At 40.9% G+C, this 17,773-nt stretch overlaps 1 protein-coding gene and 3 non-coding genes across 5 annotated transcripts in view; 1 reads left to right on the forward strand and 3 right to left on the reverse strand.

Moving 5' to 3' along the window:
• LOC135514935 (glypican-5-like) overlaps positions 1-8,368 on the reverse strand; it is a 220,082-nt gene extending 211,714 nt beyond the window's left edge. For both annotated transcript variants that reach the window (XM_064938693.1, XM_064938684.1), the window contains exon 1: positions 7,918-8,368. In XM_064938693.1, coding sequence (XP_064794765.1) covers positions 7,918-8,086 — 169 coding nt within the window. In that variant the 5' untranslated portion in view covers positions 8,087-8,368. The remainder of the gene's footprint in view (positions 1-7,917) is intronic.
• A 6,612-nt stretch (positions 8,369-14,980) lies between these two features.
• On the reverse strand, positions 14,981-15,052 carry trnag-ucc (transfer RNA glycine (anticodon UCC)). Its single transcript has one exon. It is a non-coding gene; the product is annotated as a tRNA-Gly (tRNA).
• Positions 15,053-16,099: 1,047 nt separating this feature from the next.
• Positions 16,100-16,172, reverse strand: trnam-cau (transfer RNA methionine (anticodon CAU)). Its single transcript has one exon. It is a non-coding gene; the product is annotated as a tRNA-Met (tRNA).
• A 608-nt stretch (positions 16,173-16,780) lies between these two features.
• trnav-aac (transfer RNA valine (anticodon AAC)) lies at positions 16,781-16,853 on the forward strand. Its single transcript has one exon. It is a non-coding gene; the product is annotated as a tRNA-Val (tRNA).
• Positions 16,854-17,773: the final 920 nt, after the last annotated feature.

Genomic DNA, 17,773 nt, shown 5'->3' on the forward strand with positions numbered 1-17,773 from the left:
CTTGGAGCTGAACAAGCTTCCTAGGGGCGCAATTTCAGATGTATATGCAATCATTCATGACTTACAGAGCCCTTCTTTGGTGCCTTTAAAGACTCGATGGGAAAAGGATTTGGGGGAGGAACTTGGGGAAGACACCTGGGAATCTGTGCTGCACAGGGTGAATTTGTCCTCTTTTAGCACTAGACACAGCCTCATTCAACTCAAGGTGGTTCACCGTATCCACTGGTCCGGGGCCAAACTAGGAAGAATATTCTCTGATTTTGATTCTACCTGTGTCTGATGTAAAACGGAACCAACCACAGTGTGTTTTGGGGCTGTCACAAACTGTCAGGTTTCTGGGAATTAATATTTAAATGTTTCTCTGATATATATGACACTGTTATAGATCCGTCTCCCCTTACAGCCCTTTTTGGAGTACTGCCCATAGGTACCACCCTTTCAAGAATCCAGTCGGACACTGTTGCTTACACAACTCTTTTAGCTAGACGGCTAATACTACAGAACTGGAAGATGGCAGCTCCCGAAGTCTTATAGATATTGGGTGGGAGATGTGTTGTGCTCTCTGAAACTAGAATTGTTTTAATTCAATACGCGTGGGAACCCCAAACTGTTTAATGAGGCCTGGGCTCCATTCCGGTCTTACTTTAAACAGTCCATCCTCTGATGGCATTCCAATTAAAACTAAAATAATTCTGTATTTGACTCCCCTGTGACTTAAGGGTTGGATGAGCATTTCTTTGTGTTTTTTTTTTTGGGGGGGGGGGCATTAAGGTTGATGAAGTGCTTATTGATTGTGACCTGCGGATGCCTTGCTCATCTTGCCGGGTCAGAGACTAAAATGTGAGCTTGTTTTGCCCTGCTTGTATTTTTTATTTTGTTCATGCTTACATAAAATAAAAATTATTATTATTTAAAGCATTGTAAACTTTATTTTTGGTCCAGTGGATGGTCGGTCTGTGGCCATGACTGTCTGTGAGTGGTTGCATTTCTCCACCCCTATCCCTTATCTGTTTACAGGAACAATGGTGAGGTGTCTGCTCTGTCACTGTACTACAGATTGCCCTTTAACCTTTGTAGCCTTCTGCCCGGTGTGTTTAACTTGTCTAAAGTACGGTATCTTTAAAGCAAAAAAAAATATTTGTATTTTTTCTAGTTGAGTATATTATTTATATTGTTCTGTGTTGTCTTGTGTGTAAAACTGAATAAACAAGAGTATTTTTTTCCCCATTTTTTTTAACCATGCCTTTTGCGGCCCGGAGTGCTGCTTTGTGTCCTTCTCCCTGAGTGTGCTGCGCACTCCGAAGCGTCTCTCACTCACATGACTCTCTGTCACGTCATCGGGTATTTCTCACAGGCTACAAGTGAAGACAGACACATCAGGGACCCAACTGTGCCCGTCCTTATCCAATTCTGAGGTGCATATTGAAGATATTGGAAGAACTGTCCACATTTAATTTTCGTCAGCCAACCAGATGAGTAGGTCTAACGAACAGCAAAAGCACTAGACTATTTCAATCTACTATTTCTTCACATTATAAGCGCAGCAATGTTCCATAAGCAAAATACACCTTTATCAAAAGTGACCACAAATGTGATTTTGCATGTAATGCTTTTAATATAAAGGTGCATTTTTATGGTGAAATTATCTTCCCCAAACTTGAAACTCACATGCTGCTTATGTATTCCAGTGAGGCTCTATCCCCCTTGTAAAGCGGATTCATGTGCTTAATTTTAAGAAGTCACTTGGCCACTTTAGTTGCGATACAAACCTTATCAAAATGTATAGGCCTATGGGATAGGCTACATGAGGTGTGTGACTATGAATCGAACAAGTTGCATAAAAAAATGATTGTTTCTTATGCTGGGCATCATTCACAAGAGATAATATATAATGCACAGGCTAGTATTGTCACCCATCAGACTATTCTTGACTAATCTTGTCTTTACATATACTAAATAATATATGTGTGGCATTTGTTTTGATTTAGAATGAACCATTATCATACACCTGCAACAAAACAGGGGAAGCAGAAAAATGCCATCAATGCACTTAAATAGCGAATGGAGGGCACTTTTCCTCGTGGTTTATTTCCATGCCAGCCAGGTAGGCTATACTCCTGTTGTAAATATAAGCCATGTGCTTAATATTAGGAAAGTTGAGAGATAAAAATGGTAGGCCTAGCCAATAGAACGCTGATGGGATCCTCCTCTTTTTATTAGCGGCCATCACTCTTTTCTCCCGCAATTACACAGCCTATAGAAATGTTGCGCAACATAAGCTCATGGGCTCTCGTGAAGTGTTTGATTAGATTTTCAATTACATTTGCACTGATGTCAGAGTGATTAAAAGGACAATAGAGTGCTGAGTAGCAGGCAGTTAGTATGTTTGGTAGGCTACTAATGACCAGCAGCAGCATCAGAGCTTGGAGAAGCCTAATTACAGTGACTAAATGGTCATGTGCAATTTGACTGCCTTCATAACTGGTGACCGCCGGTGTGGAGTTAATCATACGGTCACCACAACAGGCCTAGGGCCGACCAAGGTCCACTTTCAACCAGGTGCCTGTGCCCAAGACATCAACTCCCTCCTGCCCACAGGTCTAGCCAACTACTCTAGTATTGGCACCATCGTCACCCACATTGGCTTTAACTACATTCGCTTTAGGCAATCTGAGGAACTGAAGAAAGACTACAACACTCTCTTGAACACCCTTGTTGGCAAAGGGAAGAGAATAATCTTCTCTGGCCCCCTGCTGTGCTTTAGAATGGGTTCGGGACGTTACAGCCGCCCCGCTGCACTAAATGAGTTCCTGAAGAAACTTTGCAAAGACAGGAATGTCTCCTTTTGTGACAATTTTTAACTTGCTGTGGGAGCAACCAACTCTCTTTAAAAGAGACGGGATTCACCCTAACCGCAGGGGTTCCAGGATTATCCACATCAACATAGCGGCCTGCGTTAGAGACTGGCTGTCTGGGTTTGGTAGCACACTAGTCCTCCCTGACATAATAAGCAACAGAGGACATGGATATCGTAATATATCCCAGAGAAATACAAGTGCAGTCAATGTAAGTAACCTAATCTATGTTCCTATGTTCCTGTTCCTCGGCTCAAATATAAATGTCTACCTCGGAGCAGCCTCTCAGAATAGCACTAATAACATACAAGCAACCCAGAAAAGGACTAAAAATAGCCCATATTATTAACATATGTAGCCTGAGAAACAAGTATCATGAAATTTACAACGTACTAACATCAGAAAACATTCATATTCTGGCCATGTCTGAAACACTTAGATAATTCCTTTGATGATACAGTAGTAGTTATACATGATCATAGAATATATAGGAAAGTAAATGCAAATGGGGGAGGTGTTGCCATGTATGTCCAGAGTCATATTCCTGTTAGGCTGAGTAAGGATCTCATGTCAGAGGATGAGGAAGTAATATGGCTACAGGTTCACCTGTCTCACCTAAAGCTTATTCTCGTAGGAAGTTTCTATAGACCACTGAGTGCTAAAAGTCAGTATTTGGACAATATGTGTGAAATGATTGATAATGTACGTATGTGATATCAACAGAAAGGTATTTTTTGGGGGGTGTGACCTAAATATTGACTGGTTGTCATCAAGCTGCCCGCTCAAAAAGAAGCTTCAAGCTGTAACTGATGCCTGCAATCTGGTTCAGGTTATCAGTCAACCTACCAGGGTATTTACAAACAGATCAGGAACTAAATCATCCATGTGTATTGATCGCATCACATCTAATGCTGAAGAAATGTGCTCTAAAGCAATATCCACACCCAGCAGATGTAGTGATCATAATATAATAGCCATGCCTAGAAAAACCAAAGTTCCAAAGAGTGGCCCTAAAACTGTGTATGAGCGATCATACAAGAGGTGTGTAATGATGCCATACTTGAAGAATTTGTGAAACTGCTTCTTCCGGGTTTACTGATAGGCATGCACCCATTAGGAAACTGACTGTTAGAACGGCCACTTTCCTCTTGGATAGATGATGAATTTAAAAACTGTATGGCTGAGAGGGATGAGAGCAATGAGAATAGCAAATAAGTCTGACAACACAGCAGACTGGCAAACATACAGTAAATTAAGTCATCACTAAACATAACGAAGAAGAAAAGGTACTACGGAACAAATATAAATTATATAAAGAATGATCATCGTTAAAAAAAAAGCTCTGGAGTACTTTAAATGAAATTCTAGGCAAAAAAGCGAACAGCTCCATTTTTCATTGAGGCAGATGGGCTTGTTCATAACAAAACCCTTTGATGTTGCCAACCACTTTAATGCATTTTTTGTTGACAAGATTAACGTGTTACCAGTGCTTAGCAAACTTTTGGGGAAAAATGTGTTTGAGCAAATCCAATGTTATTTTACAGAAAACAAATTAACTACAGACTGTCAGCATGCTTATAGGGAAGGGCACTCAACATGCTCAGCACTGACACAAATGACTGATGATTGGCTGAAAGGAATTGATTGTGAGAAGATTGTGGGAGCTGTTTTGTTAGAGTTCAGCTTTTGAATATCATTGATCACAACCTATTGCTGAAAAAAACGCAGGTGTGACGGATTTTGCATCCTCTGCCTAATCGTGGACTGAGAGTTACCTATCGGCGGCAATGTAGCCTAGTGGTTAGAGCATTGGACTAGTAACCAGAAGGTTGCAAGTTCCAAACCCCTGTGCTGACAAGTTACAAATCTTTTGTTCTGCCCATGAACAGGCAAGTTAACCCACTAGGCTGTCATTGAAAATAAGAATTTGTTCTTAACTGACTTGCCTAGTTAAATAAAGATTTTTAAAAAATAGAACTCAGAGTAGAACACAGAGGGTTTTCTTTCTTTAGTTTTCTTTAATGGAACCCTCTAATTCAAATTGGTTTGAGTGCGGGTTACCGCAGGGCAGCCGGCTTAGACAATTGTTGTTTTGCTTTTACTAATGACCTTCCACTGACCTTGGATAAAGCCTCTGTGTCTATGTACTCTGACGACACAACTGTATACACGTCGGCTACGACAGTAAAATAAATCACTGACACCCTTAACATAAAGCTCCTGTCAGTTTCAGAATGGATAAACTAGCAATAGGCTGGTACAACATATCTCATTGTTTATGGGACAATTCACTCGCGCAATGCTAAACCTCATTTAGATCTTCTATTGAATAATGTGGCGATTGAGCAAGTTGAGGAGACTAAATTGCTGGGCGTAGCCCTAGACAGCAAGCTGTCATGGTCAAAACATATCGACTCAATGGTTGCTAAAATGGGAAGAGATCTGTCCATGATAAGACTTTGCTCTGCTTTCTTGACATCTCAATCGACCAGCCCGGTCCTACAGGCCCTAGTTTTGTCGCACCTGGACTACTGACCAGTAGTGTGGTCATGTTCAGCAAAGAGGGACATAGGTCAATTGAAGTTGGTCCAGAACAGAAAAGCACGGCACTGCACTTAAATTGTACACGGAGGGCGATGTCAACAACATGCACGTCAATCTCTCCTGGCTCAAAGTTGAGGAGAGATTGACTGCATCACTATTGGTCTTTGTGCGAGCTGTTGATGTGTTGTAGGCACCGACCTGTCTGTTCAAGCAGTTGGCACACAGTTCAGACACTCATCGGTACAACACAAAAGAAGCAATCAGAGGTCTCTTCACAGTCCCCAGTCCAGAACAGAAGCTGGGAAATGCACAGCGTTAAATAGAGTCATGACTAAACAGAACTCTCTGCCATCCCAGCTAACTCAAGCTAGCAATAAAAACAGATTTTAAAAACAGATAAAGGAACACCTTACGGAACAACGGGGACTGTGAAAAGACATCTGCTATTTCTGAAGTGTGAGACAGAGATGATGTAATGTTATGTATATTATTTGTTGTGTTTTGTTTCCTGTTTGAACCCCAGGATCCCCAATTAGCCGCTACCAATTGGGGATCTTGGGGTTCAAACCACCAGCTCTCCCCAGGGACCGACTTTTGAATCAAATCAGCATAGCTGCTGGATACAAGCCCAAACCATAGTCTTCACCACTTGCTCCTTAAAGAGATTTGGGCCAGAGTCAGATGAACTTGTGGATACCATTTTTATGTCTCTGCGTGCAGTTTGCAGGAAGTTGCTAACTAGCGCTAGCACAATTGCTGGAAGTCTATGGGTATCTGCATAGACTTCCAGTCATTACGCTAAAGTTAGTTTGCATTTGCTCACAAAGCTACCTCTAACTTCCTTAATAGTTGACACGGAGACATAAAAAAGTAGCCACGTGTTAATCGGACTATGGGGAAATAGATAATGGGCATCATTGTCATAATCCCGAAGTATCCCTTTAAGAGCACCAGATAGTTTATGCCTCAAAAAAACAGATCTAGGATCAGGTTTCCTAATCTTAGTCATTATATGCTAACCAAGAAAGCTGACCGTGGACCTGTGGTGTAGCCAAACCTCTATAAGACGATAATGGCCCTACTGCTACTGTCGGCCTAATGTTCCATACAGATATGAAGACATACGGTAGATGGTGTCTACAAGCCTATCCTGTATCAGCATCAAACTTGCACTCAACTTCGCTTCCAATTATCTGTTTCGTATTTGTTCTGAATAGGTCCAAAAGTATCAGATCTCAACATCACACAGGCATGAAATTATTAAGAGAAATCTGACTTCTGAGGAACAATCTGAGGAAAACATCAGTAACCTTGTCTCTGGAGAGGTTCTAGTCCGGTGTTTCCCAAACTCGGTCCCGGGGACTCCAAGAGGTGCACGTTTAGTTTTTTCCCTAGCGCTACACAGCTGATTCAAATAATCAAAGCTTGATGATGAATTAATTATTAGAATCAGCTGTGTTGTGCTAGGTACAAAAACCAAAACGTGCGCCCCTTGGGGTCCCCGGGACCGAGTTTGGGAAAAGCTGTCTATAGTCTATGAGAAACTCTCTCCTCCCTCTGGTTTTCTCCAGCTCAAAGCTTGGGCTTCAGAAGTCATATGTGTCTCACTGCTGAGCGCTCTGACAACGAAATTAGCAAAACGATTCATTCATTTCTCAAGGCAAAATGTTTGCTTGGTAAGCAGCTGGTTGGGCCTGTGAAATCTTTTAATATTTTAAGATTCTAGTTATTTATTCAATACTATTGCCAAGTTGATACAGGGATGCTTGGCTGTGATATCAAACCATTCTAATTAAAACAATTCTCAGTAGGTTATATAATCACTCTGTGGCAGTTAGTTGCATTGCATGCTCTCACAATAAGAAATCCAAATGTTTGTGCTTTATCCAGTATGGCAATTATTGATAAAGTGACAAATGCCTATAGCAAAACACCTGTTCAAAGGACCTGGAAGAGCCTTCTCCTCTAGTGCAACACGTATGAGCAGATGATACTTTTGTAGGCCTGTCTAATCGGCGAGATCACTGTATGTTGTTATAACACCATCCTGTTGCTGTTCGCCTGTCAGGGCTGAGTCAAAACCTTGGAGGTGTCTGTCAATTAGTATTCCTTTACACCGACTCTCAGCATATGACTCCTCTCAACCACGTGCGCTCTTGACATGAGCATGATGAATGACAATACCGACTGTGAATCTAAATGTCACGAACTCCTTTTCCATACCTGTGCATTTTCTTGCTCGAAAGTGTTGACAAATGAGCTGTGTTTAGCCTTCTGACATGCGTAACTCTTCTCATGTACCTGCAGAATTGTAATTTCAATAGGCTAAACGTACAAGAGCAACAGCGTTTAGATGTGAATAGGCTACACTGAACTAACACTACTGGAAAGCAATGCAATAGAAATGCCTTTATATTTGAGTGTAAAACTATCAGTCGGCATGATCTCGCTGCAATGTGCAGAACTAAATGTTAACCTAGCCTGTCACTGTTGACCCGCGGGATAGGCAGACAGTTACCTGTTCCAGGTGTCTCCGGTACCCACTTCAGCGGACCGATCTGTCGCACCTGGAAAGCAGTCTTCACCTCATGACAGCTGTACGCGCCAACATCCTCTACTTTCAGGAGAAACAGAACAGCCAGCCAAATCCAGCAGAAGTTTACACGTGTGCATATTGCTCGGAACATTGCCGCATCTCAATCCAGGTATCAGTAGGTTAGTGTAAATCGATGATTTCACCGCCGGTTAAGAAAATGTACGACACAAATAAAATGGAGCTGTTGTTACAATTAAACGTCCATGACACGAGGTCTGCATCGGGTTCTCACATTATTGGTTTTAATGCATAAAGGCCCTTCCACACTGAGCCTATAGGATCTTGTCTTGGGGAGGGGAGAGACGGTATTGTGGTAGACGAAGATTGGTAGACGTCCCACACTCAACAGGCGCTGTTCGACTGCGTGCATACTTCTCTCCCCCAAGCCATGCGCTTCTCTCCGAAGCTATGCACACGCGTTCACTCCCCCCCACCCCCCCACCCTCCATGATCAGAACGGGTGTCAGATGTGAATAAATCATATCTCATTTTCAGGTTGGGCTATTTCATTTAATCAAAGATTTTCTGTAGGCTATATTTCAAGTTTCACGTTTTTAATGGCACGTGCACACAGTGAAATACCTTTCTTGCAAGCTCTAACTGCAACAATGCAGTAATCAATAACAATGTAATACTAAACATAACATATGGCTTCATGATGGATTGTGCATTGACATAGAACTATATCTAGTGTTCCCATATGGTCGAGACTAGAGTCTCGAGAGTCTAGACTCATTGGTGGGTCACTGGCGATTCCTTTTAGGTCATGTAGACATTTTATTCATGTATTAGACCTGGGAAATCCATAGCCTACACTTTAGATCTGTCACACCCACAACACAACGAAGGAGACCAAAATCAAATCAAATGTTATTCGTCACGGTATAAAAGGTTCATCGAAATGCTTGTGCGCTAGCTCCCTCAACATTGAAGTACAATAAGCAATAATCAGAGTAAAAAAAAAAATAAGCAGAGTAGGTAGCCCTAGTATGCTCAATAGCCTGATATGTACATAATATCGAATGGGCACACACCGGTTAAACCAATAAACTAATTAAATTAGGTTAAACCAACGTGGAATAAACGTTAATTTGACGTTTATGCCCAGTGGGTTGGATATTTATATTTAGTGTATGGCCAATATACAATATACAATATACAACACATTGCCTGGATACAGCCGTTAGCCATGATATATTGGCCATATACCACAAACCCCCGAGGTCCGTTCAGGCTTTTATACACTGGTTACCAACTTAATTAGAACAGTAATAAGTAATTTTGGGGCATACCGGTCAGCCGATCAGCATTCGGGGCTTGAACCACCCAGTTTATAAAACAGTATAGATAATGACATCCTATTTAACCCAATAAAGGGCATGTTTGATTAATTCAAAATATACATATTTAATGGTATTCAAAGTGTCACTTGAGTTTGACAATCTGACATATCAGGCTTTATAAAACAACCTTTATAAAAACATTTTATTTATTATGCAAATAGGCCTATATTGTCTTAGGAATCAAATTCCAGGTGACTGAATAATATTTTGGTGAATGGTGACAGTGAAAAACTTACTCGAACACGCAGCTGTAAAATGGCTATTTTGCCTGTGATTATGGAAAAAACTAACTTTCTGACAACCATGCTGGAGCAAATACAGGACTGTTTGGTGTACTATACTGCCCTCAGCTGGTGAAATTGCAAAGCACACAATTTATTTGATTTAACAAGGAGTCAGTTCAGAACCAATTCTTATTTATAATGACGGGCTACCATGGACTATCCCTTTAGACCAGGGCTCCACATGAACTTTTTTCGAGACTTGTCATTCGGGCAAGTAGGACTGATTCTTTACATGTCCGAAAACTCAAGTCACTCCCCCCCAAAAAAGCAAAAACAAACATCTGTGACACCATGGGCCAAAAATGTGATTTAAAATTGTGTGGTATGATGCAAGGTACCACTTCGCAAAATAACATGAATTATTATCACTGGTATTGACAATGGAATGCTGCTAGTCTCTGATACCATGTATTATATATCTCCTGCGTTGTGGCCTTGAGCAAGGCACTCAACCCCCCACAAAGTAAAATACTGCACTGATAGGCTACTGATTAAAACACATGTGGTCCGTCAATCCTCCATCTGCAGAGCTACTGGGTGTGCAGGCTTTTGATCCAACCCTGCTCAAACACGCCAGAGTCAGTTTACTGCTGAGCAGTTGATTTTATTTTATTTTTTTACAATGTGGTGTGTTCAACTGGGTTGGAACAAAAGCCTGCACATCCAATAGCTCCCGAGGACTCTCCGGATGGTTGACCACCCTGCAACACTACAATTACAACCAAATAGGTTTTATGTCTTTATAAAAAATGATTCCCTCATTCAATGAACCAGGGATTAAATGGCTAGGGTGGGCGAGTTAGCGAACTACGACGTGTATCTATTTGTAAGGATAAAATATTCTGCGTTCAGGGGAGATCATGACAGCATAGGAGTTACTTCTCAATTAGGCTATTCTAATCCAAAGTTTTTTTGACTTTGTCAGAATTACATGGCCAGTATTGAATAGAAGAGAATCCTAGCAAATTTTGAGCGCTTGAGAGACGGTTTTACAACCGGGTATGCAGCGTTGGTTTCATCAACCGCCACCCATATCAACCGTGTTGGCCATTTGCGGTTCAAAGTTATTTTAGGACATCGGACACGACATGAATACATGCTCATAGCTAAATAGTTAACTATCGAAATAACCCTGCCAAACTACACAATATGATTTGAATTGGCTATCTAGAATTGTCTATCTAGTCTGTATATCATTATTTGACCTGCTGCGCAAATGTATCAATTCAATTCAAGGGCTTTATTGGCATGGGAAACATGTGTTAACATTGCCAAAGCAAGTAAGGTAGATAATATATAAAGTGAAATTAACAGTAGACATCACACATACAGACGTTTCAAAACAATATAGACATTAGAAATGTCATATTATATATATACAGTGTTTTTACAATGTACAAATGGTAAAAGACACAAGATAAAATAAATATGCATAGATATGGGTTGTATTTACAATGGTGCGTGTTCTTCACTGGTTGCCCTTTTCTCGTGGCAACAGGTCACAAATCTTGCTGCTCTGATGGCACACTGTGGAATTTCACCCAGTAGATATGGGAGTTTTTCAAAATTGGATTTGTTTTCGAATTCTTTGTGGATCTGTGTAATCTGAGGGAAATATGTCTCTCTAATATGGTCATACATTGGGCAGGAGGTTAGGAAGTGCAGCTCAGTTTCCACCTCATTTTGTGGGCAGTGAGCACATAGCCTGTCTTCTCTTGAGAGCCATGTCTGCCTACGGCGGCCTTTCTCAATAGCAAGGCTATGCTCGCTGAGTCTGTACATAGTCAAAGCTTTTCTTCATTTTGGGTCAGTCACAGTGGTCAGGTATTCTGCCGCTGTGTACTCTCTGTTTAGGGCCAAATAGCATTCTAGTTTGCTCTGTTTTTTTGTTAATTCTTTCCAATGTGTCAAGTAATTATCTTTTTGTTTTCTCATGATTTTGTTGGGTCTAATTGTGCTGCTGTCCTGGGGCTCTGTAGGGTGTGTTTGTGAACAGAGCCCCAGGACCAGCTTGCTTAGGGGACTCTTCTCCACGTTCATCTCTCTGTAGGTGATGGCTTTGTTGTGGAAGGTTTGGGAATCGCTTCCTTTTAGGTGGTTATAGAATTTAACAGCTCTTTTCTGAATTTTGATAATTAGTGGGTATCGGCCTAATTCTGCTCTGCATGCATTATTTGGTGTTCTACGTTGTACACGGAGGATATTTTTGCAGAATTCTGCGTGCAGAGTCTCAATTTGGTGTTTGTCCCATTTTGTGAAGTCTTGGTTGGTGAGCGGACCCCAGACCTCACAACCATAAAGGGCAATGGGCTCTATGACTGATTCAAGTATTTTTAGCCAGATCCTAATTGGTATGTTGAAATTTATGTTCCTTTTGATGGCATAGAATGCCCTTCTTGCCTTGTCTCTCAGATCGTTCACAGCTTTGTGGAAGTTACCTGTGGCGCTGATGTTTAGGCCAAGGTATGTATAGTTTTTTGTGTGCTCTAGGGCAACAGTGTCTAGATGGAATTTGTATTTGTGGTCCTGGTGACTGGACCTTTTTTGAAACACCATTATTTTGGTCTTACTGAGATTTACTGTCAGGGCCCAGGTCTGACAGAATCTGTGCATAAGATCTAGGTGCTGCTGTAGGCCCTCCTTGGTTGGTGACAGAAGTACCAGATCATCAGCAAACAGCAGACATTTGACTTCGGATTCTAGTAGGGTGAGGCCGGGTGCTGCAGACTTTTCTAGTGCCCGCGCCAGTTCATTGATATATATGTTGAAGAGGGTGGGGCTTAAGCTGCATCCCTGTCTCACCCCACGACCCTGTGTGAAGAAATTTGTGTGTTTTTTGCCAATTTTAACCGCACACTTGTTGTTTGTGTACATGGATTTTATGATGTCGTATGTTTTACCCCCAACACCACTTTCCATCAGTTTGTATAGCAGACCCTCATGCCAAATTGAGTCGAAGGCTTTTTTGAAATCAACAAAGAATGAGAAGACTTTGCCTTTGTTTTGGTTTGTTTGGTTGTCAATTAGGGTGTGCAGGGTGAATACATGGTCTGTTGTACGGTAATTTGGTAAAAAGCCAATTTGACATTTGCTCAGTACATTGTTTTCATTGAGGAAGTGTACGAGTCTGCTGTTAATGATAATGCAGAGGATTTTCCCAAGGTTACTGTTGACGCATATTCCACGGTAGTTATTGGGGTCAAATTTGTCTCCATTTTTGTGGATTGGGGTAATCAGTCCTTGGTTCCAAATATTGGGGAACATGCCAGAGCTAAGGATGATGTTAAAGAGTTTTAGTATAGCGAATTGGAATTTGTTGTCTGTATATTTGATCATTTCATTGAGGATACCATCAACACCACAGGCCTTTTTGGGTTGGAGGGTTTTTATTTTGTCCTGTAACTCATTCCATGTAATTGGAGAATCCAGTGGGTTCTGGTAGTCTTTAATAGTTGATTCTAAGATCTGTATTTGATCATGTATATGTTTTTGCTCTTTATTCTTTGTTATAGAGCCAAAAAGATTGGAGAAGTGGTTTACCCATACATCTCCATTTTGGATAGATAATTCTTCGTGTTGTTGTTTGTTTAGTGTTTTCCAATTTTCCCAGAAGTGGTTAGAGTCTATGGATTCTTCAATTACATTGAGCTGGTTTCTGACATGCTGTTCCTTCTTTTTCCGTAGTGTATTTCTGTATTGTTTTAGTGATTCACCATAGTGAAGGCGTAGACTCAGGTTTTCCGGGTCTCTATGTTTTTGGTTGGACAGGTTTCTCAATTTCTTTCTTAGATTTTTGCATTCTTCATCAAACCATTTGTCATTGTTGTTCATTTTCTTTGGTTTTCTATTTGAGATTTTTAGATTTGATAGGGAAGCTGAGAGGTCAAATATACTGTTAAGATTTTCTACTGCCAAGTTTAATGTATCTCTCTCTCTCCTCTGGCAAAAGTCCACTGGCGCGCACACCATGAACTTTCCAGAATTTTCATTGATGAACAAAAATATGATATAACTTGGCAAATAACTCACCAGAAATTATCAACACAGTGCAAACGCTGTTCCTTCTGATCTCAAAAACGCATCTCTCGACGTCATGAAAGACCCCTCGTGATTGTCAATTCCTACAATAATTGTACTCCGATATTTTTTTTATTCATCATACAAAATCAACAACAATTTACATCCATCCCTACATCAAACATTTAACAAAACAAAACACACAGGTCTAAACAAGAAGGTAATAAATACATATAACATTTGTAAAAAATATATTTAAAAAATCATTTAAAAAAACGACAATTCTAGTGCAATTGTATTCACTCAGAATAAATATGATTCAGGAAGATGTTATTCTTGTTGTTATTCACAAGGGATAATGTTTTAAGATTATTAAATTCAAACCAAAATATTTGTAATTTTGGTATAGAATTCAAAAAATGTTGTTTGTGTATAAAGTATTTGACAAAAATAATTGTTTAAACTCCCAATAATTTCAATTTTTCATTGCAATAGTAACATATTATATCCTTCATGTCAAAAACATGGGTAGTGTTCATAATGGTAAATAAGTATTCTGCAAGGTTTTTCTATCACAGATTTACATTCATAAAATAAGTGAGTCAGATGTTCACTTTCTTTTTAGCATGAAAATGCAGATATCATCAATATCTATTAGGAATCAAGGTAAAACCCAGATGCAGACTGTCAAAGTAACAATGTTTATTATAGCAACAGGGGCAAGTAACAACAGCTCAAGGCAGGCAGGAGTTGATAATCCAGAGTATAGGGGCAAAGGTACAGGATGGCAGGCAGGGTCAAATCCGCCATAGGTCAGTAATCCAGAGGTGGGCCAAAGGTACAGGACAGCAGGCGGGTGGGTGGGCTCAGGGTCAGGACAGGCAAAGTATTTGGGCAGGCGGGCTCTTGGTTGCAGACGGCGATATGATTGGTTTTCGCAACCAGAAATTTCCTCGACTCACCGTTGGCAACGAGACACATCCTATACCTGCAAGGGGCTTTTGACTATCAACATTTTATGTAAAAATATATATATATTGAATATATGTGCATTAGTGATACACTGTTATTTGTCCAAATCAAAATAAAGGCTAAAATAAAGGCTGTTTACTGAAAGAAAAACATTCTGCAGCCTAAATCATTGGGAGAACACATGGCAGAGTAGTTTCAGGCCACCCCATCCCTGCCCTTTGAATACACCGCATGCCATGTCAATGAAACAGAACTCAGGGCTGGATGGATAAAAATAAAGAGATTGAACAGAACGAAGTAAAAGAGAGTAAAAACCACATGACTAGAATAAAACTTCAGTACTTTATTCTTATCAAGACAAAAATCAGCTGCGTTGGCCGGGAATCGAACCCGGGTCAACTGCTTGGAAGGCAGCTATGCTCACCACTATACCACCAACGCTTGGCTGTAATTTACCAAGGAGAGTTCAGTTTTTGAAAGCGACAGGATACATGCAGAGGTTAATTTCAAAGGGTGAGTGAAGCAAAGTATCTTATTTCACTGGCCGGGAATCGAACCCGAGTACTGTTAGAGTTGCGTAAATTCAAATCTGGTATCAGGATAAATATAACAATGAGTCACCTATTTTATACTGTGCATTTTCTATTAGCTAAGTAATAAATGGCAAATGCAACTTTCGTATATACGGGCACTCTGTAATACCACGCAGGGCAGAACAGAGAACTGACAAGACGTATGTAAAAACAGTATTCTTTATACTGTGATAGACAGTTCCAACCCGTCTGTTGGCCTATCACAGTAGAGACTGGGCGTGGTTTAAACTTGTCCAGTCTATTGCAGGCGCTCAGGCGGGTCCCGCCTCTTGGCGCTTCTGTTGATAGATGTGAAGAACATCCAGGCTCTCATGCTCCACACCGTTATCTCGCACCTGGCTCCTGTTATCTAACAAAAGACCGCTTGTTCTCGCAACACCCCGCACTGAATGTGCCCCCCTCCCAACTAATTTGAACAGTTCCTTTCTTCATGCTTCTCTGTATTTTTCCATCATGAGAAAGTCCCATGGCCCTGATACTTTTAACAATGTTTCAAGTCAGCTATGTTGCATAACACATACATACATCCACACAAGCCAACAGCAGATAATATTCAATCATTAATATGGTAATGGCTATAATGTAAAATACAGGATCCCAACAGTACACAGCTCAGAAGAAAACTACGCGAAACACTTGCGTATCTAAATTAGCTGTAACTGTCCGCTTTTGAAAGGGTAAGTGAAAGAAATCCTACGTTTTACATTACCAGATTAATTTCAATCTTCACATTGTAACACACACTTTGCATTATAGCACCTCTACAACCTACCATTAGCCAATTTAAGTGTTTGCATTTGATATAAAAACAATTTCGGCAGACGACAAACACTAAATTATGTTGCCAACATTTTACTCTCCCGTGGAATAAAAAGAGACTGTTGGTAAAAATTACTGCCCCCTGTGAGGATCGAACTCACGACCTTCAGATTATGAGACTGACGCGCTACCTACTGCGCTAAGGAGGCTTCTGTTATAACCCATAATTTCATAATGGAAGAATGGTCAATTCATGTACATTTTGCTGGACTGCGTACACCATGTTTAACCCATGGCACCGGAGGGGATAGCTGCTGTTTTACGGGCTCCTAACCAACTGTGCTATTTTGTCATTTTTGTATTTTGTATTTTTTTGTTGTTGTTTGTAACTTATTTTGTACCACCACTTTGTCTGGAGACACAGCCCTGCTCCATGCTCTTTTAGCAGTTTTTGTCCTGTAACTCCTGGAATCCTTACTGTCCGTTAAGACAAGGCTTCCATTTGGCAGTTTTCTGACTTAAGTTAATAAGTTTAAAAAAATAAGTTACAAACAACGAAAAAAACACGTTCGGTTAGGAGCGCGTACGTAAAACGTCAGCTGTCTTCTCTGGCGCCATGATGTTAGTGTGCAACATGAAAATGCAAAGCAGGCCTTCTCTAACCTTGTGATACAAAGGATTGGGATTGAATGTATGTGAGTGCAAATAGTAATCCTTGACCATTTCTTTAAATTTCTTCATGTACCTATTCTATAAAACGGTTTTAAAGTTTTTGCGACTCCCGTACATTAGAATTACTCCTTACCTACTTATTCCAGTTTCCGTAGTGTAGTGGTTATCACGTTCGCCTAACACGCGAAAGGTCCCCGGTTCGAGACCGGGCGGAAACACTTTTTACATCACCCTAGGAATCAAATCTATTCCTTGTTGTCTTTAAATCCTACCAAGGAGGTCTGGAGTACTGCTCATGTTCTGTTCTACCAAATAACTAACTGGACACGTCTGATTTTGGAATGAGATGTTTGACAAGCAAGTGTCCACATACTTTTGGTCATATAGTGTATTTCATCCGTGTGGAAAAGTGCAACTGAAGTACAAAATTAGTCCTTTCACATTCATGATTTGACAGTAGCGTGCCGTGGTTCTGGGGCCTGGGCCTTCAGTGAAGTCCTACACCACATATGTCAGAGTCAAGGCCCGCGGGCCACATCCGGCCCGCGAGAAGGTTTTTTACGGCCCCTGGGATGATCTTGATTTATTATTAGAACCGGCCCGCAGACCGCAGCAAGCCGGCAGCCCGCAGATCTTTTACACGCACCAATACTACATTTCCCACAATGCAACGGTGACGCACCGAGCAGTAGGCTGCTTCATTTCAATATTTATTGGCACAGCAGTCGTCAGCATCACAGTAAAATTAACTTTCAGATACCCATCAAAAATGGCAAAACGGAAGGTGGACACTGAGAACCGGGGTTTCAAACAAGGTGGGAGTCGGAGTATATGTTCACGGAGGTAGCTGGAAAACCTGTGTGTCTTCTGTGTGGAGAAAGTGTGGCGGTACTGAAAGAGTATAATCTGAGACGACATTATGAAACGAAACACGCGGACAAAAACAAGAATATGGACATGGAACAAAGGCTACAAAAGGCAGAGGAATTAAAACGAGGCCTCAAATCTCGACAGGCTCTGTTCAAAAAAGCCAAATCACAAGGCCAGGCTGCTGTCAAGGCCAGTTTTATTTTGGCAGAAGAGATCGCTAAATCAGCCCGGCCATTTACGGAGGGGATTTCATCAAAAACTGCATGAT

Source organism: Oncorhynchus masou, chromosome 3, assembly GCF_036934945.1.
Source record: "Oncorhynchus masou masou isolate Uvic2021 chromosome 3, UVic_Omas_1.1, whole genome shotgun sequence".
Taxonomy (NCBI): Eukaryota; Metazoa; Chordata; class Actinopteri; order Salmoniformes; family Salmonidae; genus Oncorhynchus; species Oncorhynchus masou.